The sequence below is a fragment of the Acinonyx jubatus genome, chromosome A2, assembly GCF_027475565.1.
Source record: "Acinonyx jubatus isolate Ajub_Pintada_27869175 chromosome A2, VMU_Ajub_asm_v1.0, whole genome shotgun sequence".
NCBI lineage: Eukaryota > Metazoa > Chordata > Mammalia > Carnivora > Felidae > Acinonyx > Acinonyx jubatus.
In genome coordinates this window covers 103752797-103779033 of record NC_069383.1, presented here as the reverse complement: position 1 = coordinate 103779033, position 26237 = coordinate 103752797, and the positions used below count along the sequence as shown (strand labels likewise).

General features: G+C 41.4%; 1 protein-coding gene across 1 annotated transcript in view; it reads left to right on the top strand.

Annotated features, from left to right (window-relative positions):
• The window catches only part of ABCA13 (ATP binding cassette subfamily A member 13), a 395180-nt gene that overhangs the window by 307720 nt on the left and 61223 nt on the right, over positions 1–26237 (top strand). Inside the window, exons 54-55 of the mRNA XM_027045998.2 lie at positions 139–331; positions 2755–2864. Coding sequence (XP_026901799.1) covers positions 139–331; positions 2755–2864 — 303 coding nt within the window. The remainder of the gene's footprint in view (positions 1–138; positions 332–2754; positions 2865–26237) is intronic.

Sequence of the window (26237 nt, the reverse complement as noted above, 5' to 3'; positions counted from 1 at the left end):
CCCTCTAAGCCACCCAAGTGCCTCCCAAGACCGCATCTTCTGTGTTGACAGGTGTCTGACCTTCCTCGCCCTCCCTCTCTTGGACTCTTCGAGTTCCTGTTCCCACACGTGAATGAGCTCTTCACTTTATGTTCCCAGAGGTCACTCTGCCATCCAAGGCACGGTCACGTTTTCCAAGGATGTAGATGTGGAACGAGAGCAGATACGAGTGTTGAAAGGAAGGACCAGTGAAGACCTTCTCGTGTTATGCAACCTTAGTAAAAGCTATGGAGGCTTCTTCAAGAAGACCACCGCTGTGCAAGATATCAGCGTGGGCATACGAAGAGGAGAGGTAAGTGCCATCTTATCGTACCCCTTTCTGTTACAAACCCGTGTATCTCCAAACTGTGGATTCTGCTGTGTTGTGCTTAAAATAGCTGAGGTCAGAGCTGAAAGTCTTCGCATTTCTGGAATTTCTACAAAACTCAGTAGACACAGAATCTAAGTGAAGAGTCTATTGGCTCTTTCCCTGGGGAAACTTTGTTGCTGATGGCATTTATTCGGTTTCATAATTTTAAAAATTTCACGTGGTTGAGTTTTAATCGCTATTTGGGCTGCAGGATGACATTTTATGGAGTGCCAATATTTTCTCAACCCAACTCATTAAGGGGACCTGTTCTAACTCTTCCTGGGACGTCAGTACTTTTTAAATGGCCAATTAAGCCCACCTAGCAAAATGCTCTTCCGGAAAGGCAAAAGAACAGTCACACCAAAGCGATAGCTCAGAATTGCTTTTCATGGGATGGCATAAATTCTAGCAGGAATGTTTAATCAGAACTGATAGAAGCCATGCAAATTGTTCCTGATCTGTGCTTAATTGCATAAAAAGAAACCAAGTCTGAAGATGATTACCTTTAATTAACTGTTAAAAACATGAGGTTCCTTGCACTCATATTGTTACAAGCTCTTGAGGCATTCCAAGTAGGTTACACGGTTCCCTGAGCGACAGTGAGGCTGTGCTGTGAGCAGAGAGCGGCGTTCCGAGGTGAAGGGAAGCCCGGGGACCGATGTAAACCGATCTAGGAACGGCCTCACGAGCTGCACTGTGGTTTGTGGCTGCAGAGGACAGCACGCTAAGGACGGAGTGTTTTCATGGTTGCTATTTGCCACGGAACTCAGAGACTCACTATGCAACCTGTGGTGTCGTATCGAACTATTTTTTTAACTTTGCTTCAAAAATCCGCTTCAGTGTGGCCGCTGCCTGTCCATGGTAGTTTTAAGCCGAAGGGTACTAGAAAAACTTGGAACACTTTATAAGGGAGATGCTCTGAGATGATCCCAGATGCCACATATATTGCAGTTCTGATTGCTCAGCTTTTTTTTTTTTTCCTTTTAATGTTTATTTTTGATGGAGAGAGAGAGAGAGAGAGAGAGAGAGAGACAGAGCATGAGCAAGGGAGGGGCAGAGAGAGAGGGAGACACAGAATCGGAATCCGGCTCCAGGCTCTGAGCTGTCAGCACAGAGCCCGACGCGGGGCTCGAACCCACGATCCGTGAGATTATGACCTGAGCCGAAGTCGGACTCTTAACCGACTGAGCCACCCAGCCACCCCTGTTTGATGAACTTGCTTGATGGACTTTTTATGAACGTGGCGGGTTTAAATGCTATGGCGTAAAGTGCTTTGTGAGAGCCGGTAGACGAGGCGGAGATGACTGAGATATGTCCCTGTCCCTCTAGGAATTCATAACCAGGTAGGAAACGGAGGGCCGTGAACACAGCGTGTTATGTAGCAGTGGCCGTGCTGCCCCTGGCAGGACGAGGGTGACAGCACCTGAGTGGCACTGCCTTGGAGCTGCAGGTCCAGAAATGGCAGCTGGACCCCGTGTCAGATGGTGCGGGAGACCCAGTGGGATGGGAAGGCATGGATATTAAAGCAGGTGGCAGTTCAGATGAGCAGCTGTCGTCCAGAGTCCCCAAGTAGGGTCCTGTGCTTAGGTAGGGCACAGCGCCAGGAAGCCCAGGACGGGCACTTTGCCAAGATTCAAGGAGCCAGGTCAGCCGGGGTTAGTAGACAGAGAGCCAGCTTTTGCCATAAGCAACAGAGAGGTCTTGGGGGGACACTGTAAGAGCCACACAGACCGTCTGTATCCTAGAACCTCCAGCTGAGAACATGCTGCGATACGAGGTCAAGACCAGGTCTGGAGAAGACAGCAAAAGGGCCTTTTTTCCCAGGGAATACAGGACAACAGTGAACCCCCAAACCACGAAAAGACGTTGACTTGGTGCTGAGTGTCAGAGTTTAGAACTAACGTCTGTCTTAACTAATGTCAGGATCAGCCTAGATCTGAATTGGGGGGGGAGAAGAGGCGGGGGAGGGAGGAGTACTTTGTGCGGTGGAGTCAAGGGCGTAATGATTATAATGACGTGGCTTCCAAAAACCGTGGTCCTCCCCAGACGGACACAGTTAGGACCTTGAGGGGACGGGAGGTCTCTGCACAGTCCCAGGTAGCTGCCTTTACTCTGTCTTCCGGGCTGTTGCTTACACGCATTTACTGGTCCCCAGTGGTCGTTGAAATGGTTACTCTGCTTGGCCGCCAGTAGAATTTCCAGAGTGCGTTGCCATCTGCAGAGTGCTCGATACAACCGGGTGACGTCCAGGGTCTGCAGGTATCGAGGCGCAGAAACACCAGCTCCGAGCCAGCTTGAAGTCGTGAAAGTCAAGGCTGTCTGCTGTAATTCAGAAGTTTTTTCCCTTTCTTGTTCCCTCCCGACAGTGCTTTGGGCTCCTGGGGGTGAACGGGGCCGGGAAGAGCACCACGTTCAAGATGCTGAATGGAGACACCCCTCCGACCTCAGGACACGTGGTCGCCAGGACTCCCACAGGGTAAATCCAGACATGGTCTTTCTTACTGGGTGTGCACAGAATGAGGGGCCCTGGAACCGAGCTCCACGTGCCCCTCCCGGCGAAAGGGAAGAGCGGCCAGAGGGTCAAGGGCACATTGGCCAAAGCAGCTAAGGCTGACCTCTGCCGTGGTGCCCGATGGGGTGGAGGTGTTGGGCCGCTGGCTGCTGAGTGGGCAGGACACGAGGGGGGCGCTGGCTCTAATTGCTTTACCAGCAGATCCAGCTTCAGACGCTCCCGCCCATGCAGAGGTGGCCAGAGGAGACTGCGTGGTTTCCATCTTGGGCCACCCAGACCCCCTCTTTCCAGTGGATGACCTGATGGCTTCAGGTGGGGGAGAGCGAACATATGAATCCACATGGTGGCATCCGGGGGATCAGGGAAGACCTCCATGCCCCTTGCTGCCCATACCACGGAGGATGCTGGGTGTTCTCCCCGCTGGAGCCTGCCCGAGGCCGGCTGGTCCCATCCGGGCCCTGTGGGCAACCCTCAACACAGAGCATTATCCCCGCGTGCCACTCCTAACACGGCCTTTTAGGGTGTGCGTCACCCCATCCTCTGGTTCCTTCCAAGCTGTGGTGCCCACCTGGGAACATCTGTGGACATGTGGGCGCCTTTAGAGACGTGGCCATCCAGTCGGCAGGGCCTCTGTCTTCCCCGTCCCTGCTCGATCAGGACTGTTCCTGGGTTTTTTCTCTCCTAAAAAGTAGAGGCGCTTTGTTGTTAACCTCTCCAGAGGCTGGATTGGCTACTTGGCTTTTCCTCTGCTGAGTCCGTCCCGGAGCAGCCCTGCCCCCCCTGCACTCCTCTCCCACCTGCAATCGTACAGCTGTTTCTACGGCAGCAAATTCATTGCACCCTGGTAGCTTTGATAATAGATTTCAGATGTCTGTGGCTCAACTTGTAAGGACAACCATGTGCCTTGCTGTACCTCCTCGGAAGGTCCTCATATAAATAGTTGATTTCAGTCTGTCTGCTTGGGGGTAACAGTCACTCTTAAGCCCACTTGGAAACAATGTGCTCTAGGTTTTTTTTAAATTTTTTTTAGTTATTTTTTTAAATGTTTATTTTTGAGAACGAGACAGAGCGTGCAGGGGTGGGGGGTGGGCAGAGAGAGAGGGAGACACAGAATGTGAAGCAGCTCCAGGCTCCGAGCTCTCAGACGCAGGGGCTCAAACCCACGGACCACGAGATCACGACCTGAGCCCAAGTCGGATGCTTAGCCGACTGAGCCACCCAGGTGCCCCGTGAGGTTTTTATGTATAGGTTCAAATAGACTATTGAAGAAATTTGTTTGAAAATATGAAATCACTCATTTATTAGCTAATTCTTTGCATTGATAAATACATATTGTCATTGTATAATGTGCCAGGCACCCGGAAAGCAAAAGATCTTCTTGTAGTCCTAAAATGCAGTGTTACTGTCTCCTACTAGTATAATTTAAACATACATTCATATCTGTGTGTTCTATACAGATGAACTATGTGTTCATTTTATCTGTTACCTGCGTGTGACGTGTGCGTGGTTAAATGTGGTATTTGTGTGAAGTGATGCATATTTTATTTATTTTACCTTTTTATTTTTTTTTTTAAGTTTATTTATTTCGAGAGAGACAGAGAGAGGGCACACGTGAGTGAGGGAGGGGCAGAGAGGGAGAGGGAGAGAGAAACCCAAGCAGGCTGTTAGCCCAGAGCCTGAGGCGGGGCTCGAACCCATGAACTATGAGATCATGCCCTGAGCTGAAATCAAGACTCAGATGTTTAACTGGTCGAGCCACCCAGGTGCCCCAAGGGATGCATATCTTAAAATCAGACAAGAATATAAAGATCATTTGGTATACTTCATTTATATTATTCCAGGAGCATTTCTTAATCCCACTCAATAATTGTTATTGTTTTAATTTTTTTGCAAATCTGGTGGGCACGAAATCTCATTGTTAATTTGCACTTTTTTCATCATTCATGAACTTGAATGCTTTTCCCACGTTTATTTGTAAGGTGGGTTTCCTTTCTGCCAATTGCCTGTCAAGGCCTTTGTCCTTTTCTCTTTAAGGTTGTCTGTCTTTTTGTTACTCGTCAACGTAAAGGTTTTCCATACTTTCAACTGGGAACTAATCTTTTGCCTGTTTTATGTATTTGAATAAATACCTTGTATTTTAACTTTGTTTTAAAAGTTTCTGTGTGTAGAAATTTGCAGTGATGATGGAGCCAATTTATCAATTTTTTTCCTTTGTTATTTCTTGTTCTTTGAATCTTAAGAGATTGTCCTCATTCTGAGGTCATAAAGCTTAAAATTCACATCTTAGATTTTTTGTGTGTGTTTATTTATTTTTGAGATAGAAACCGAGTGTGAGCGGGGGAGGGGTGAAGAGAAAGGGAGACACACAAGTTGAAGCAGGCTCCAGGCTCGGAGCTGTCAGCACAGGGCCCAATGCAGGGCCCGAACTTGTGGACCGTGAGATACTGGCTTGAGCCGAAGTCAGATGCTTAACTGACTGAGCCACCCAGGTGCCCCTCATGTCTTTAATTTATATGGAGCTTATATTTAGATCCACTGTATGGTAGAAATACACAATAAAACCTTGGTTTGTGAGCATAATTTGTTCCCGGAACGTGCTTGTAATCCAAAGCACTTGTATATCAAAGTGTATTTCAAGAGTCCTTGGCTCAGTTGTGATCATGTGACATTTGGTGTCACGTACGACTCGTATTGCAAGACATCGCTCGTGTAGCCACTTAAAATTTGTTAGAAATGTTAGCTTGTCTTGCGGAACACTCGCAGAACAGGTTACTCACAATCCAAGATTTTACTGTAATTTGATTTTTTTTTATCCTGAATTCCAATTGGCTTAATGCCGTTTTCTCAACAAGGTGTCTTTTTGTCCATCAGTTGGAAACACGTCTGGTGCTCAGCTGCTCTGCCTGTCTCTTCCGAGTTCTTGACTTTCAGAATTGTTGTAACTCTTTTGGGACTTTATTACATATTATTTTTCAGGATCGTCTTACCACCCTCTATAAAAATGTCCCAATATTGACATTTTGATTGAGATCGCATCACATTTATACGATAATTTGGGGAAATTGAGCTCTTGCTGAAATTTTCTCTGCCTTTTCCGTGACGATGGTATCTGTAGGCATTTATTCAGTTCATTTAAAAATATTTAATTATATTTTGCAATTTATAGAGTCCTTGCACATCTTTTTTAGATCTATTCCCCAGATGAATGTGTCTCCATCAGGAAGTATTTAGTCTCTTTAATTGCTTTGTTTTTTCGATTTTCTTCTTGTTAGGTTTTTCTCACAACTTCGGGCTTTGCTCGCTGACCTCAGAAGTGAGTTTGTGTGTTTGCTTTTGCTCTCTCCTTTCCTGTGTGTCAGCTTGTGTCTGTCCATTCCGTGCTACCTTCCACTCCTGATTCTCTGGGTCTCCAGTGCAGAGCCAGGCCCTACGTTGACAGCTTTGGGGTCCCATCCTGCGACGATGGGGGAATATGCATTTCTGGTTGCTGCACTGCTTGGTCTGGACCTGCTGGAGGGTGGGGGGAGCCTTCTGGTACCCTAAACTCCAGGCTGCTTCTCTCAGCCTCCTCAGGAGTGGTGGGGCTGTGCTGTAGACCCAGGTATCTTACTGGACGTGGTTCTGGTCCCCCGTCATCACACAGGAGCGCTTTTGGTCCCCGTTACCTTGCAGGGGTCAGACTCCCAGCTGCTTTATGTAACTCAGATCCGGAACCCAGCAGGCCGTGGCTTGCAACTCTGTTCCGGAACCCAGCAGGCAATGGCTTGAGATCTGTTTTAGCATTCTCTTGTCTCTGATGAGCAGAGACGTTTGCGTGGGTTTTTCTTTTCAAGACACTGATTACATAGCAATGAATGAACCAAATGAAATCCAGTCATCATTTTTTGGGTGGAGGAAAGAAGTGTAAGGCATTGTGTCCACAACTTCCACTGGGATTTTAACTGATTTTATGTTGCATTTACAGATTAATTTGGAAAGAACTGAACTTTTTTTTTTTAAATTGGTTTGAACGTTTTATTTATTTTTGGGAGTGAGAGAGAGCACGAGCAGGGGAGGGGCAGAGAGAGAGGGAGAATCTGAAGCAGGCTCCAGGCTCCGAGCTGTCAGCACAGAGCCTGACATGGGGCTCAAACGCATGAGCCATGAGAACATGACCTGAGCCGAAGTCAGACGCTTTCACTGATTGAGCCCCCCAGGCGCCCCGAAAGAACTGAGCTTTTTATACCGTGTCTTCTCTTCTGCCAAAGTTGACTGTCCAAGAACTTCAAAATGATATGAAATGGTGGTGCTCACTGAAGTTCTTGTATTTCTGTGTTACCACCTGTGACAGTTTGAAAATTCTCTAGATGTTATTTTTTACTTTGTGAGTATTATTTTGCAATTTTATTTAAGGTTCTGTAAGGAAAATCTTAAATTTATTATTTTGCATTCACGCAGATGAACACATTTTGTAGTTCTTTTTCTTTTGGCACATTTATGTCATAAACGAAAGATTCTTGATTATTGATCTGGCCTTACCTTTCTGTAGTAAGCTTAATTTTGTTGTGGATGTAAATCTCTTTTATTTGCTGAATTTTATATAGATTTTAAAATTTATGATTCATAAGGAAAGCTAGTTTGCTGTTGAAAATTTTCATTTTCAATCCTTCCTGTTAAATTATTCCTAGTCTTAATTTTTGTTGTAATTTTGACAACTTCTATTTTCTTCAAAACCTATTTACCTAATTTAAAATTTTAACTCCTACCTTCTCATTCTAACTTTTTAATTTGAATGATTTTTAAAGTCTTCTTTCTCTATTAATGTTATCAAATCAATAAGTCTGTGGTCTTCCTCGATCCTAAAAATGTAATAATGGTATTATTGCTGTCACTGCCCTTTAAATAACATACATAATTTTGAGTTAGTGTTTTGAAAACTGTTACACATTTGTATTTCCCTGATGATGAATGATGTTGAGCATTGTTTCGTGTGTCTGTTGGCCATCTGGATGTCTTCTTTGGAAAAACGTCTATTCATGTCTTCTGCCCATTTCTTAACTGGATTATTTATTTTTGGGTGTTGAGTTTGATAAGTTCGTTGTAGATTTTAGATACTCGTCCTTTATCAGCCATGTCATTTGCAAATATCTTCTCCTATTCTGTAGTTGCCTTTTAATTTTGTTGATTTGTTTTGTTTGCTGTGCAGAAGCTTTTTATCCTTTTTTAATTTTTTAAAAATTTTTTAACATTTATTTATTATTGAGAGACAGAGAGAGACAGAGCATGAGCAGAGGAGGGGCAGAGAGAGAGGGAGAGACAGAATCTGAAGCAGGTTCCAGGTTCTGAGCTGTCAACCCAGAGCCTGACGTGGGGTTAGAACTCACAAACCGTGAGATCATGACCTGAGCTGAAGTCAAGAGTTGGCTGGTTAACCAACTGAGATAGCCAGGCACCCCTCTTGGTTTAATATTTTTTAAAAATTCCCTTTTAAGAAACTTTTTATTGAAGTATAAGTTACAACTAGAAAAGAAGATCTCAATGAATTTTTACAAAGGGAATACACTTTGATAATCTGTACCTAGCTCAAGAACGAGAACAAGACCAGTACCCCTTAATTCCTTCTCTTGTTCAAGAGTGTCTCCTCGCCCGATTTTTTTTTTTTAATTTGAGAGAGAGAGAAAGAGAGCGTGAGGGGGAAGAGGGACAGAGGGAGAGAGAAAGAATTTTAAGCAGGCTCCACTCTCTCTGTGGCGTCCAAAGCTGGGCTCAATCTCATGACCTGGGGATCAGGACCTTCGCCAAAAGCAAGGGACACTCAACCGACTGAGCCACCCAGGCACCCCGATTTTTTTTTTAATGTCGCTTAGTGTATTATTATAAAATCAACACTTTTGCAACCAAGACTCAGGCCAATTAGTAGAATTTTGACTGTTAACCCAGAAGCCCCTCTATGTGCCTGGTCTAATTACTACCTCTTCTTTCTAGAAGATTCTGGGCGGCTTTATCACCCAAGGTTATCCCTAGACACCACAGGTTAATCTTGTTTATTTGTAAACTCTTGATAGGGCGTTTACATCTCTCAGGCTACTGGTCTATCTCCATTTTTTTCTTTTCTTTACAATCTGCGTGTTGGTCGTGCGCTGTTGGGCTTGGAGAGAGAGCTGGCTGCATACAGATGGTCAAGTTTCCCATGCTTCTCTGTCTTGTTTCTTGCAAGGTGCAGCTGGATCCAGAGGCTGAATCAGGCTCAGGTTGAAATTAAAAAATTCTGACTACTTTATCATGTAGTGGCAGTAGGTGACTTGGGCATGAGTCCAAAGGAGGTAGTGTTACTTACTTTCATCAGTGGCACATCATGTCCGGTCCTCACTCTGTACTTATTTACTGATTATTGAAGTATAATTGACAAATAGTGTTGTGTTAGTTTCAGATGCTCAGCATGTCGATATCAGCAGTTTTGATGCCTCGTGTCTAGGTTGGTGGCATTCGTTCCTTGGGGACTACCAAATAGTGATATTCCAGCTCTTATCTTTGTTTCCATTTACTCGCTGGGATAATTTTACATGGAGTTGTTTTCACCACGTTTTGTGTGATTACCCGGAAGTATCGTTCATATAAAAAAATGGCAGAAGAATGCTTGTGTTTTTTCCCCTTTTTATTTACCCACTTTTCCAGATAGTCTGTTGCTTTCCAGTCATCCCCAGAGGTGGAAAATCAGGGTTTGTTTGTTGTTGGTAATGTCATTCTGGTTTCATTCTGACGGATGTAGGATTCTTCACAGACTTTTCTTTGTGCCTAGTTTACCCCTTTCCTTCTCATGATCTCTGGTTTCCTCCGTCTCCCGTTTCCCGCTGGTCTGTTTTCCTCACCTGTGTGCTGGGAATGATAACTCATGGGCTTGAATAAAGATGCACTGAGATCTCCCGTAAAAACCACCTTGTCCAGTTAACAGGCATGGACTTCTCATGTAAGAAATAAGTTGCCTTCTGGGGCTCCTGGGTGTTTCAGTTGGTTAAGTTTCCAACTCTTGATTTCAGCTCAGGTCACGATCCCAGGGTTGTGAGATCGAGCCCCACGTTGGGCTCTGTGCTGAGCATGGAGCCTGCTTAAGATTCTCTCTCTCTCTCTCTCTCTCTCTCTCTCTCTCTCCCTCCCTCCCTCCCTCCCCCCTCCATCCCTTTGTCCCTCCTCCCCCCAAAAGAAATATTTGCTTTCCTAACTTACATGAAGAAAGCTGGACACTTGAAAACATGTCTCACTCCACCTGCTACGTGCTTACCCATCATGCTGTTGGCACTGACTCTTAACTGTTATAATTGCCACATCTGCGGACAGAGAATACAATTATATATTGGTCTGTGTCAAATGATAAAATGTCAGTGTTTGGAACTATTATGGCCAACAGCAGGAAATAGAACTGATGAGTTCAGCAAAGGTTTGAGGCATGTATGAGTCCTGGTTACGATTCTGAAAGGATTTGATGTGTATAAAGGAAACTCTCTCAGTTACTGTGCTGTTGATTTTTACCTGCAATCGTAGAAAAAAGGAGGTGTGTTTTTGTTGCTTAGGTGGTATGTGTTTGTGTTTTCCAACTTCTCTATTTACCAGTGCATACGGGCAAACGAATCAGAATTTCAAAGGAAACAAAAAGTATATGGTCTATTTTTCTCATCCCTGGAAGCCTGACTATCTCCTTCATAATCCCATCCCATCATTTGTAAACTAATTGGAAAATGAAATTCAAATAGCTATTCTTGAAAGAAAGAATACATTTACATCCCCTTAATGGTCTGCAAGTCCCTTATTATGCTACATATCTGTGTAATTAGTTTAATTATAACTAAATCACACTTGCATTAATTATATTTTTAACCTTGATTATTTGTAATGTTAATTGCACATTGGTATTCAAGGAATTAAATGGGTAATTAGAACACAATGGAATTTTTAACTGCTTAGAGGGCTGGTATGCATCTTTCTGCCCATGAAGCCGATAAGTTATTGCTACCTATTTGGAACACACTGATTCAGTCATTCATTACTTTAAGGTCCCTTTTGTCTCTCTTTTAAGGTTCTATGATCAGAAACAGTGCCCTTTTCTTGTTTAATTTATTAATGTTTATCGAAGGCGTGTCCACAAACTTGAGAATATGTCTACAGAATGTACTTCGTGGTTTGCTTTCAAGTACCATGAGCTCCCGGTACAATGCTGGTGGCCACGGAGTTGAAAGACTGCAGGGCAACAGCCATGTGTCTTCTCATTTGGCCAGCGCAGCTCATACATTTGGGAATTGGACCGCGCTTGGTCAGAACATAGACTTCCCAGTTTGCCGCAGTCCCCGCGCTTCCATACTGCCTCACTCCCGACACCATCAGATGTGTAGTTGGACCGTTTGCAGCCTCTAGACAAAATACATGCCACGAGCAGTAGTTCTAATGTGTTGTGACTCCAGTATTCCCCAAGCATTACACTGTGTCAGGGGCTTGGCATGTCTGCTCTCACCAGATAGTTGTAACAGCCTTGGGGAGAGGACCTTATCCTGATGAAACCGGTAAGGAACCTGAAGCGCAGAGATTTAGGTAATGTGCCAGATGTCAGACTTTTGGCAAGCGGATCTGAATCCAGGTTTGCAACATAGAAGTTACCAAACCGCCTGATGTTGGGATTCAGCCGATGACTGTATACCTGGAGGGGCAGCAGGACGAAGGCACTGCCTCAGAGCCGGCCGGTGCTGGCTGGGGCCAGCCGGGGCCTTCTGGAAGCACGTGTGACTTCGGACACCTCCGGCAGGGGTGGGGGGGGGAGGAAGTTATGCAGTCTCAGAACGAAGTCCCTGTCACCCCTCGGCCCCGGGTGTGAGGGAGGGACGGTAACTGGGAGGTCCAGGAGTGGTCTGGTTAGCCCTGGGGCTGCCGGCCCCACGTAGTCTGTGTGTCAGGGGAGTTTGTAAGCGTAAAATTGCGCGCAGCACTGTGGAGGCTGGGTGGGTGCTGGTCCTGCTGATCTGTGATTGTCCACTGATAAATATTTACACGGCAAAGAAGAAACCAAACCATCCCCAAGCCCTATTTGTGTATTTCTTTTCAGCTCACCTCTCTTATCTGCCCTTGATCTTGATCCTTCCGGGAATTGGGAAGGCTTTCGCTCAGATCCCAATAATAATAAGACATTTATATATAGGTATATATAATATTTCTTTCAAAAGAGCTTGTATATAGCCAAACTTCTAGCTTTCTCGGACATAGACACACTCACATTTTAGTACTTATCTGAATATTTATGTATTGCCCAAGTATATGTGTGTGCGTATAATATAATTAATATAATATATTATAATGTATAATGTTGTATACTATGGTATATAGCATATTAAAGCAATATATATTAAAACATTAATATATATATTTACTACACATTATATATTGATTAATACAATATATTATATATAATATAATATATATGTAATATAATATAATAACATATAATATATAGTAAACACAGTATATATTAAAACATTAATATATACAATATATTTACTGTATATTATATATTGATGAATTAATATAATATCTAATGTTATATATTATAACATAACATATATTAAAAACAGTATATGTTAGAACATTAATATATAATATATTCACTATATATTATATATTGATTAATTAATATAATATCTAATGTTACATATTATAACATATAACATATTAAAAACAGTAGATATTAAAACATTAATATATAATATGTATTTATTACATATCATACATTGATTAATATAATTATTAGTTTAAAATTAATAATGTATATTATATAGTAATATAATATAATATTAATATATATTGGTGTGATTAATATAATTACTATTCATATGTAATATATATTAATAACATATTCACAATATTACAAACAATATAATATAGCATAATATATAATGTAATATATGTAATAACATGATATATAATAATATAATTATATGATGTAATATACAGCATATATATAATTATATATGCAATTTTTTTGTAAAACGCAAGACACGTTTATTTACACTTTAGAGAGTAAACAGACTGCCCACACAGAATGGTCAGGAAACTTGACGTGTAGCCCTTGATTCATCCATGTGGATAGTTTTTCTGGCAACGGTAGTTAATTTCTAACTTTCTATTCAGAAACTTCACAACCCCACATATTTCAAGACACTTATAACTTGGTAATAATGTTACCTGATTTCCCTGAGGCCATTACTTAATGTTTCTCGTGGAAAACCACAATTAATGCAAAGAAGTATAAACATTCATTATTCCATGGGGAAATTATGTTTGAATACTAAATTCATATAAAATTCGTAATACATAAAATTCGCAATCTCATGCTTTGTCCTTCCCCTCAGTTATGATCTGTAGAGATGAGCATAAAATAAGATAAAAGGGCGTAGCAAGAGAGGTATTTTTTTAAAAGGCAAGTTGACAGATACCAGAGCAAACACACATGTGTGCCATAAATGCTGTTGGCTTTCTCTTCCCTTTAAAGATCAACTATCAACTGGCTTTTACAGAAATATGCTTTTTGTATGACATACAACGCAGAATTACAGGGAAAATTAAAGATAAAAGACTGGCACTTAGGCAAATGAAAACAAAACGAACACATAAATACCGTTTACGGAAAAGGCATATTCAGGACAAAAATACTATGCGTTAATAGAATATCCTCTCCTGCGTGAAGTTATCACGGTCAGGAACCTCTGTGTGTGAAACACTAAACAGGCAAATGTGTAAAACACTCTGTTGGAAGACTGGAAAGCGAATGACAGGAATGTATTTGAATGAAGAAATCTTCCCTCTTTACCCTCGTTATCTGCTGGTGAAAGAAATGTAAAATATATAGCATCAACAACACAAGAGTGTACACAGAAATAACAGATGGCGGCACCTGTGAACGAGCTGGAAGAGACGTGGACAGGTCAACAGTAGCTGTATCTCAGTAGGGATTATCGATAATTTTCTTTTGTTCCTTATTCCTTCCCTTCTTTTCCAAATCCTGAATTATGATCATATGTGAAATTGCCAGGCAATTATTTAAAATAATTAATAATAATTTAATTAATTAACTGACAATTAATTAATATAGTAATTAATAATTAAATTAAAAATTAAATTTAAAGTATCAAATTATGTATAATAACTTATAATATTATTTATAATTGTAATTAATTAAATAATATAATATTATTTTAATAATAGGAAAACTCTTTTAAGGAGTGCCTGGGTGGCTCGGTTGGTAAAGTGTCTGACTTTGGCTTAGGTCACGATCTCAAGGTTTGTGGGTTCGAGCCCTACATCGGGCTCTCTGCTGTCAGCACAGAGCCCACTTCAGATCCTCTGTCTCCCCCCTCTCTGCCCCTCCCCTGCTTGAGCACGTGCTTGTACATGCATGTGCATATATGCTCGCTCTCTCTCTCTAAAATAAATAACCATTAAAAAAATCTTAAAAAAAAAAAAGATAAAGTCTTTTTAAGACACAGACATTTCTCTTCACATTTCAGACCAACATTTTTGGAGCCTGTTTCATTTGAATGCAGGCACTTGGGCCAGACCTTTTCTCTCCCCTCCGCCCACCCTTGGTTTCCTCCTGTCTTAATAAGCGATCTTATCGTGGAATTAATGTGAGCAATAACTATTAGGGACGATAATACCATTAGATTCCTAAGTACTCTGGGTATTGCATCTAGGAGCTTACATACAGATTACTTTGCTTCATTTAAACCACTGCAATACCAATATTACAAAAAGGACACAGAACAGTTTATTGCCCAGAAAAGCCCTTTCTCTAGACTAACACGAATCACCGATTAGAGTAATTTAAATCATAACCTCACCAACTAGGGATTACTTGAAAATTTGTTTCTCTCCCATTTAAAATTAAATGGCAATTTAAACTACTACTACAGAGTTAGGAAAACAATGAAGGGAAATCTTCTATAATCTTACATGAAAATGATTTTTGTTCTTGTAGTCCCAGTTTTGAAAAAAAATCCTATCTAACCATATCTATATATCTATCTATCTATCTATCTATCTATCTATCATCTATCTATCATCATGTATATATGCATATCTATCATCTATCATCGATCTGTCATCATGTATCTATCATCTATCTACCTATCATCGATCAATCTATCATCTATCATCGATCTATCTATCATCTATCTATCTACCTATCTATCCATCTATCTATTTATCATGGATGTATGCATACCTCTGAATAATCTATAACTATCCCTCTATAATACATGTATGTGTTATGTGTATCTATCATGTCTCATCTATCACCTCTATCACCTATGACTTTTTGGTGTCTTCTGCACTTGTACACACACACACACACACAGTAGCCATAATAGTGTAACTGTTCATTCATTTCACCCGAGCTTCCAACTTTTACATCATATCAGGAGTGTTGTTCGGTCCTGCTGCACACATTTCATACTGACGACTGATGTATATTCCACTGGATTTCTACGTCCCGATGTCCTGAGCCGTCTCTCTGTCACATAATTATAGTCTTACTTGAATTCTCCTCTCTTGGAGCAGAGTGTCTGGGTCCAGCAGTCTTATTGGATAAAAGAAAGAGGTGTCTGTTGTGTGGTATGGCTGAGATATGGCAGAGGGCACAGACCAAGGGATGGTGTCTATATTTAGCGTCAGCATTGACTTCAGCAGGGGCAGTCCGGATCATCTCTGTAATTGATGGTTTCCAGGAGATATTCAGTGCCTTCTGCCTCGAGCTTCCTGGGGGCAGGGGATACCCCGAATATAGTATGTGAAGAGATGTTCTTAATTTCAGAGTGTAGAAGCTTAGTTAGGCACAGATGTTACCTGTCCGTGTTTGTTTCACGTCTGCTAACATATCACCGGAGATGTGGTCTTTGCCATTCGGGGTATCTCTCTAACCCAAGAACAACAGAGCTAATGCACCACTGGGGCTGAGAATGTTACTTCTTTTAATGGAAAATGCTCTCAGTATGTAAAGAACTGCTGACCTCTCACACATAGTAGCATAAATTATGCTAATTATTTCTCACTGGACCTTCGTCCTACACCAACACACATCTTTCTCTATTCGTATACTCATGAGCCAGTATAATTAAATCTCTTGGGTTAGCTATTTGTTTCATTACAAAGTGATATTAGAAAAGCTCTGAAAATCCCCTGGCAAGAGATATGTCCCAAAGCATTTTGTTAATTAAAGGATAATGTTCACAGAAGAGGAATATTGGGGGCAATTGTTTCCTTTCTTAGACATTTAAGTACGAAAGCCAAGTTGAGGTCATTGTAAATTAAGAAGGTGTTTTTCCTTGGGTTATTCTAACACAGAACCCTATTTTTTAAAGTTTATTTATTTATTTTGAGAGAGACAGAGCGAGAGCATGAGCACACAGAAGGGGCAGAGAGAGGGGGAGAGAATACCAAGCAGGCTCTACACTGTCAGTGCTAAGCCCGATGCAGGGCTTGAACTCACGAATGGTGAGATCATGACCTGAGCCAAAATCAGACGTGCCATCCAGGCACCCCCAGAACCCTGTTTTCTTCATAAAATTAAGCTACTGGGGGTACAGGGTGGTAGGAACACCAACGTACATACTGGATTTCCTTTGTCCAAAGATTGTCAAAAACAATCTCAAACTTACAGGTTTTCTGGATGAAAAGCTGTATGAAAGTTCAGATGTGAGCTGTTACTGTTAAAATCAGAGAATCAGAATTAGTAAATTGTCTAAGCTCATTAGCTCTCCACAAAATGTCCCCCTTGTGAACCCTTAACGTCCACTGTCCTGCCCACATAGTAACCAAGCCGTCCCCAGCATCGTGCATGGTCTCTGATGCCCGTGATAGTCAGTATGTTCCTTCTTTGGCCCTGTTTCTACATTCCGCACGTCTATTTTCACCCGAGGAGCTCCAGCCGTCCGTCATGGTCAAGCACAAACAAGTCTATGACCACCCATTGGGAAGATAGAGTTATTCTCAGCTCTGTCCTAAGTGGCACTTGACCATGTCACCGTTAAAGTATCCTGTCACGCTGTGTTTCATTTTTCATTGGTAAGTTTGTTGGATCATGAGCTCTCTGCAGATGTGCACAGTAGTTCCTCAATAAATGACTCATCCCCCTCATTTTACAGGTAAAGAACCTGAGGCCAGACAGGTGAACGACTCAACTTAGTCATATAGTTTGAAGTTAGCGCCGCCTAAGTCTTCTGATTCCCAACACTCGTTCCCTTCCTCCTTCTTTGTAACATTTGTGGACAGAAGTAAAAGAAAAATGCCAGGTTTTGGCATTGGAGCTGATGACCAGCCTTGCTCAGCTACCGCTTTGATAGGAGGATGTGAAGATTGCTTGAGAGTGTGGTCATTTTCCTGGTGTATCTGTGGCTGAAGAGCTCTCACTTAGTTGGAAGTCAGTATTTATCTCTTACGCTGGTTTGAAAGAATTCGTTCCTCACACGAATGATACGCTTGCTCTCTGCACTTGTATTTCAGATATCATACATAATGCTAATTTAAAAAATACTCTAACCAAAGCAGCACGATTAAATATATCATGTGGTGGGGGGAAGACAGTTAAAAAATAATTTTTGTTGGCTTAAAAATAAAAATAGCCAGGGGCGCCTGGGTGGCTCAGTCGGTTAAGCGGCCGACTTCGGCTCAGGTCATGATCTCGTGGTCTGTGAGTTCGAGCCCCGCGTCGGGCTCTGTGCTGACAGCTCAGAGCCTGGAGCCTGTTTCAGATTCTGTGTCTCCCTCTTGCTGACCCTCCCCTGTTCATGCTCTGTCTCTCTCTGTCTCAAAAATAAATAAAAACGTTAAAAAAAATAAAAAAAAAATAGCCATTATATTTCCCACTGGTGAATTAATCATGCAATCTGTATGGACACAACCATGTGAACGGACTGAAGTCATGTGACTTTTGTATTAATTTACTATCTAGTCATGCAGGTGAAATAAAATTGTGACCTTTGAGATTTGGCAAAACAACCAAAGCTCTTCTACAGTGCTTTAATTGTTCAAAGCCTTGTCCTTGTGTCTTTACTGTGTAAAACAGACATTTGTTTCACTTGTTGAGGTACATGGCACGTGTGAACCGTGATCTCCATCTTGGAGAGTCATTCACAGGCAAAAGATGGGCGGCATAGTTCGACAGTGAGACTCTCTTAGTTCAAGTCTCGGTTTTGCCGCCGTCTGGCTGTGTCAACCTCGGGAAAGCATTGATGTTTGTTAAACATCAGTTTGCTAATTTTTAAAATGAGACAGTAATGTCTGTCGAGGTAAGGTAGATGAGGGTTGAATGAGATCACCGACGTCTGGCCCATAGTGAGCGCTCAGTAGAGCTATTATTTTGCTTAAGGTTTATTTATTTTGAGAGACAGAGAGAGAGAGAGAGAGAGAGAGAGAGTGCAAATAGGAAAGGGGAAGAGAGAAGCAGAGAATCCTAAGCAGGCTCTGCCCCATCAGTGCAGGGCCCCACGCGGGGCTCGAACTCATGAACTGTGAGATCACGACCTGAGTGGAGATCGAGAGTCAGATGCTCAACCGACAGAGGTACCCGGGCGCCCCAGGAGACCTATTCTTACTGCCACATTGAAGTTTTGGCCTTGGGGTGTCCGGGAAACAAGGAGAACGTTGTGGCCCGGTGGGGTCTGCAACACCTAGGCTCTCTCTCCCCTGCCTCTCACCTATACACTTAGATGGAGCACAGCTCCGTGTCTGGACCGTGCTTGCCTACCACAGGATGTCCCAGTACTTATTTTCGTAGGAAATGCAGCTTTTCACGGGCTTTTAAAAATACCCGACACTTTGTAGATTTTGTTTTCCCTTTGTGTTTGAGCACCAATTCCTTTAAAACAGTTGTGGGTTTTTTTGTGCTTATTTTTCTTTTTGCAGAGGATGACACCCCACGGTGAATAACTCTGTGTGTGTGTGTGTGTGTGTGTGTGTGTGTGTGTGTGTTAGATATAAAGTTTGCTGGGGCTCCCATAACAAAATACCACAGATGAAGTGGCTTAAGCAATAGAAATTTGTTTTCTCAGGGGTGGCTGGGTGGCTCATTCGGTGAAGTGATTTCAGCTCAGGTCATGATCTCACGATTCGTGAGTTCAAGCCCTGTGTCAGGCTCTGTGCTGACGGTGCAGAGTCTCCTTGGGATTCTGTCTCTCCCTCTCTCTCTGCCCCTCTCTCCCCCTCCCTCTCCCGCTGACCCCCCCCCCCCCCCACTCAAAATAAATGAATAAACTTAAAAAAAAAGAAATTTATTTTTTCGGTTCTGGAGATGAGAAGTCCAAGATCAAGGTGTGGGCAGGCTTAGTTTCCCCCGAGGCGTCTCTCCTCCCCTGGCAGATGGCTGTCTTCTTTCTGTGTCCTCAAGCGGCCTTTTCTCTGTGTGGGCCCAGTCCTGTTGGATTGGGGCTCCACTCATGACCTCATCTAACCTTAACGGCCTCTCTGAAGGCCCCATCTCCACACGGTCTGCAGCCACGTTCTAGGGTTTCATACTTTCTATGCTGGGCCAACTCATCAAGGGTGTGTGGCCTCCCTGCTGAATCAGCTGTCACCACTGATGGTGATGTCACATCCCGTGGTCATGTCACAGGAGGGACTCAGGGAGGCTGTCGACTGCAGAAGAGGCTTCCTTTCTCTTCCGTCCCTGCCCTTCCTCATAAGCCTCTTAGAGGGTCACGGCAGAGGGCACAGACTCGGTCTGTGAGTCGTTGAGCTAACAGTCGTGGGAAAGAGCTCCCACATCCACCACCCTTGAAGCCCATCCTCTGCAGCCTGTGAACGAGTAAGGGGGGCAGGCATTCGGCAGGAACGCAGAGCATGTAATTGTAGATACTTCCAAGGAACTACAAAAACAAACAAACTAGACGTACGGCACTGTTTTAACATCCACATGGGGGCAATTCATCTCATCAACAATCTCAATTCCAAGATCTCCCTTATGACCAGGCGGATAAGATGACCTCAGGGAGGTTTTCATTTCCAGGGATTCCAAACATTTTTATCTCTTTGGTGCCATTGGTTTATGTGGCCACCAGGGTAATGTGTAGGAAAACCTTCCTCACTCAAGTAGGGGTATTCACCAAGCATAAAAATTCTAATTCTTTGTTCATCTGTTTGTTTATACCCAAATCCTAATAGATCTGTATCTTATTCAGGGACAGAGAATAAGATAGAATTTAAATTTGAATTAAAGAAAAGCTTCTCCCAAAGCCATGTATCAAAAGTCTGTCTTTGCTTTATGGATTTGCAACGACTCATTTACCGTTTAATAAAATATTAAATATGTGTATATGTATCTGATATGTTTGTGTGCTTATAATTTTGAATTTGTTCGCATCTTCTGGAACAAATTCTATCCTATCTTTTTAAACTCTGGTTTCATAATATGTTTTACTATCACAGCAAGTGCCTTTATCATTAGTTACCAGAAGTTTCCTGCTGTGAAAACTACATGTATATAAAGAATTGTAAAAACAGTGAAAATATTGGTCATATTGAGCCTTCTCATCTAGGACTTTTGTCTCACTTTCCACTTACTGCACATTTCTATAATATTCTTCTTTAAATTATAATGTAGCCTCCATTTTTCTTGTTTGGGATATACCTTTAGGTTTTATGTAATTTGACAGTGCTGTGAATGGAGTCTTCTCATAATTGTAGTTGGTTAATGTTGACATTTCAAGGAAGGTATTTAACAATTGTTTTTTTTTTTAATTTTTTTTAACGTTTATTTATTTTTGAGACAGAGAGAGACAGAGCATGAACAGGGGAGGGTCAGAGAGAGGGAGACACAGAATCTGAAACAGGCTCCAGGCTCCAAGCTGTCAGCACAGAGCCCGACGCAGGGCTTGAACTCATGGACCGAGAGATCATGACCTGAGCCGAAGTCGGCAGCTCAACCGACTGAGCCACCCAGGCGCCCCTAACAATTGTTTTTTAAAGTTGTGACCAGTCATTCTCTTGAATTCTTTTTTTTTTATTTAATATTTTCTTGGTTAAACATCTTCACTTTTCTTGGTAGACAAAAAAAAATTACTTCTTAATTTCTAATATACATACAATTTTTTCATTATTTTCTTTGATTGAATTTACTTGAACTTCTAGAATTGTGTTTAAAGCTCCAGTGATACTAAGTATCTTTTACCAACCACTCTTATTCAGAAGTTTTTGATCAGGAATGTGTGCTGATTTTATTTGATATTTCTAAATCATGAATGTCTGTGATCCGCTTTTTTCCATGCTTTGAGTTATCTTATTTTTCACATTTTTTAAAGGAACACGTACACACAGTGCATCATTCAGGGTTTACGCTATTACAGTTACAGCTGAGCCCTGAAATACTGTGACATTTCCTTCCTTGTGCAAATTTTTATTAGTGTCTGTGTTCGTTTGCTTTATTTTCTGTGAATGATTCGCGCTTTACAATCCCTTTACAATCCATTCAAGACTATCAGTTAGTCTGTCACTTACATCTTCTTGAAGATATCATGACTTTCTAGAGCCTTCTATGCCTGCCTGTATTCATGCGTGCCATTGAGCTGTTGTGACTTGTGTCTTGTGTCACCTTTCACCATTTCTCAGGAATCATTTTGTTCTCTCCCTTGTTGTTCCCATGCTTGATACTTTGGCAGGGTATAGAACCTAGGTTAGAAATCATATTCCCTCCAAATTTTGAATACATTTCTCCACTATTGCTTCTAAGATTTAAGGCTGATTTTGAGAATTCCAGTGCCATTGTAACTTGATCTTTGGAGCGATTAGTTTTTCCTGAAACTTTGTAGGATATTTATTTGTTCTTATGTTTTGAAACTTCACAGTGATACACTCTGGCATGGGTATTCTTTTTTAAAAGTTATCATTATGCTTTTTAAAACTGTATTATTATGCTTAAAAGTGGATCCTTTTAACTTCGTTTTTAATGTTTATTTATTTCTGAGAGAGACACACAGCATGAGCTGGGGAGGGGCAGAGAGAGAGGGAGACACAGAATCTGAAGCAGGCTCCACAGGCTCTGAGCTGTCAGCACAGAGCCTGACATGGGGCTCAAATTCAGGAACAGTGAGATCATGACCTGAGCCGAAGTCAGGTGCCCCTGAGAGTGGATCTTTTTAATCTGTAAGTTGACTTCTTTTCATGCTGAGAAAATTTCTCGATTTTTTTTCTTTTATAATTCTCACCTGTGTTTTCTCTGTTCTCTCTTTCTTGCTTACCTATTATTCAGTTATTGTGTCTCTTAGAACACAGTATTCAATCTCTTTATCTTCTGGTTCTTCTTTCTGGGGTACTTTTTCAACTTTGCTGTCCATGTCTCTTTATTATTTTATTTCAATTGTAGTTTTTACATTTTTAAGAGTTCTTTTTTCTTTCTAGTTATCTTATGTAGGAGTTAATATACATTTTATAGTATCTGGGCTTCATGTAGGGTGAGATATCATTTTAATGTAATTTGGGAGGCAATAAAGGTAAAATGTATATTCAGTATCCACATTTAATTGGACGCCTAGATTTACTAACTACTAAACACCTTTGCATTGCCACCACAATCCCATTTGGTCATTTGCATTTACTTTTAACCTTTCAAAAGCTGGAATTTCCAGAAACAATAGTGACATTTTTTTTTGAATTCTAATCAAAGCTTATGGATTTCCAGAACTGTCTTTTTTTCCTTTTTTAAAAGAATTTATTTTAATTTCAATTTTTATTTTAGAGAGGGGTATGTAAAGTGTTTATTTCTGAGTAATATTATTATTGGCGGCTTTAGTTTTATTTTTCAAGATTACTGCGATTTACACAATACAGATATATTAGTTTTATAATTAGAAACAGATTCGTAAATAATATAAGCAGTTATCAGAAATAAAAATCAAATTAGAAATAGCCACAAGTAGTGAAAAAAATCTTTCGGCTTGAAGAAAGAATGATTTAAATAGGAAAGAGGATTTTTTTTAACACCGTTACTTTGTTCCTAATATATATGTGTGTGTGTGTGTATATATATATATACACACACTTTTTTTAGCCTTCATTCGTTACATATATGTGTATATATATTCCTAATATATATGTGTTATTCAAGTATAATTAACAAAAAGTATTATATTAGTTTCAGATCGTTTTCCTTTTCAGATTTGATAATATGTTCTAGGGCTTTAGATTCTGTTTTTTATTAAAGTTTTGCATTATTCTTCCTATTTATTTATTTTTATTTTTATTTTTTAAATTTTTTCATGTTTATTTAATTTTGAGAGAGAGAGAGAGAGAGACAGAGTGTGAGTGAGGGAGACACAGAATCCGAAGCAGGCTCCAGGCTCCGAGCTGTCAGCATAGAGCTCGACACAGGGCTTAAACCCAGAAACTGTGAGATCATGACCTGAGTCCAAGTCGGATGCCCAACCGACTGAACCACCCAGGCGCCCCTACTGTTGCTTAACCATTAAGATGCCCTCCGAGGTTACCGCATTATTTTCCACGGGGTGAGGTTGTTTAATATAATGGGCATTTTGGGGAAATGTTGCAGATGTCACCTTGAGCTGGAAGTCAGGGCCGTGGTTTGGGTTAATACCGGACAAGGGGGGCACGTGGGGATTCACATGGGCAGGGACCTTTCCTTCGGTGGTTTTTTCTCAGAGGTGTGGGTGGGTTCGGTGAGGACTAAAGCAGAAGAACTGAGGAGAAACACATACCGCACGTTCTGAATGCAGTTCTTGAAAGAAGTGGAGTCAGCTGTGGTTTGAGCACAAGTCTGAGGTTGAGTCAGGATCCTCTGAGGAGTGAAGTGTCAGTCAACAACTCGGAATGCGAAAAGGGAATTGTCATGTAGGAGAAAATGCTGGCTTTCTTTTTCTTTTCTTTTTGGTCTCATATTCAACCTTCTTCTCCCTGAACTATGTACTTTTCTTTCAAAGGGACAAATGCACCGTAATTCGTGGTCTTTTTCTTTCTTCTTCCTAGACATAGCTGTAAAAGAGAATATGCATCTTAGATGGACAGAAAGTTGTGACATTGCTGTAATTTGTTCCCTTTGCATATGGTAGACGATTACCAGAATCCGTTCGCGTAAATAGTAAATGTTTGGTATCGTCCTCCGTAATGACACGGATACGTTGTGATTTCCACAGGGATGGTGACGCTCTTTATCCTCGAGCTACTGAACATGTCATGCAGGAGCATGTTTTGTTTTATTTCACTTATTTGTTTTTTAGGTTCATTCATTTTTTTTTTTGAGAGAGACTGTGAGCGTGAGAGGAGCAGAGGAGAGGGGGAGAGAGAATCCCAACCAAGCTCTGTGTGTTCAGCATGGAGCCCGATGTGAGGCTCGATCCCACAAACTGTGAGATCATGACCTGAGCCAAAATCAAGAGCCAGGCACTTAACTGATTGAGCCACCCAGGCGCCCCGCAGGAGTGTATCTTGAAGGCTGTGGGCTTTGTAGGAACACTCACTGCTCTAAAATATCAGTTTCCTTTAACATTTGTTTTATCAGGTAAATATTTGTGGGGGGTGGGTATTTGGCATTTGGCCTTATCATTTGAAATATTTTTGATCATGAAGTGCAGGCACATGATGGGAATATTCAGAGACTATGGAAAAGGAGAGCCATCTTCCCACTGGTCCACATTTCTCCCCAGAGGTTTTCTGTTCAGCTTTGTGTACCTTCTGTGCACAGATCTGTGTGGCTGGGAGAGAGGAGTGAGCGGGAGTCATTTTTTCAACATTTGCTTTTCAATTTTGAAGGCGGTCGTCGGTCTTTGTTGAGGTAGGTGGTCTGTGGATCTGGACAAGCCATTGGCATTTCCTGGAAGACCGCTGTCATTAAACGCTCTGATTTGGGAGAAGTGATGGCTTTTATTGTTTTGATTTTGTGTATATTTGCAATGCCCTCATTTTTATTTAAGATTTTTGGCTTTGTGATTTTTTACCTTTGTGATTTGTCCTTTTTTTTTTTTTCTAGAGAAAGTGATCATTTGTTCTTTTGCATGGAACCAACTATTTAACTGTTCTATAAAATTTTGTCTTCTAACAAATTTCTCCTTTAACTGTTCTTTCCTCTCCTATCCCTAGATGTCCTTTTGGTCTTTTTGTCACTCTTTTAGCGTGATTATTAATTCTAATTATTTCTTCTCGATTAAAATTTAAAGCTGTGAATTTTCCTCTGACCATTGCTTTAGAAAATATTCCACTCGTATGGCTTCATTTACTGTTGTTGTTATTTTCCAGACATTTCACAATGTCATTTGATTTTTCTTCTTGGAAAGAGCTTTTATTGCGAAGTTCCAAATTATTATTTGATAATAATATTGTGATCCCTTCTGTTTTGTTATCTGCCTTTTCCTCATCCCTGCACTCGAGATCTGCCTCTCTCAGAGCTGACTTAAGTTTTTGCCTGTGACTCAGTCTTGTAGTCTTTTGCTTTAATAGTTGACCTTATCCATTCGTATTTATTGTATTGCTAGAGAATTTGTTTTATGTTCATGCTGTCCTCTCATTTTATGCTGTGCTTTCTTTTTTTTTTTAAGTTTACTTATTTATTTAAAGAGAGAGAGAAAGAGAGTAGGGGAGGGACAGAGAGAGAGGGAGAGAGAGAATCCCAAGGAGTCTCTGCACTGTCAGTGCAGAGCCTGATGCAGGGCTCAAACTCACAAACTGTGAGATCATGACCTGAGCAGAAACCAAGAGTCAGACACTTAACCAACTGAGCCACCCAGGAGCCCCTATACTGTGTTTTCTAATGTAATGCTGGGGCTCTTTTTGTTTCATTACCTCACTGTATGGTCTCTTTTATTGTTTTTGTTGACTGCTCGTTTCTGTTTTCTGCCTGGCTCCACCTTTTGTCTGATAATTTGGAGGGTTTTTAGCCTGTGTTTGCTTCTCTGGTTTCCTCTACAAATAAACTCTCTCTAACATGTAATCTATGTCTCTATAGGGGTCATTCTAACTCCTCATTATAAACAATACCAAATTGTATATTCCCGATTCCACATACCATCCCTCTTTTCTTTTTAAATGGATCTTTCCATTTCATCTTTTTACCCCTAACATTTTGAGGGGGAAGGGGCAACATGGCACTGGCCCAGGGGTCAGAACTGGACACGGCCGGAGATTGGGTGTGATGTATATCTCCGATCCTCACCAGCATCTGCGTTTGGGGCAGCATAACTCTCCTATATGCATGTTAAGTCCATTTGTAAAAGGAAAACAACTTCGAATTCTCCGTGGTGTCATGTTTGATTTTGTTTTTTTTTTTTTAGGAAAAACACATTATAATTTCTGAAAGACTAAAAACTTTAAATAATGCTATCAAATTGA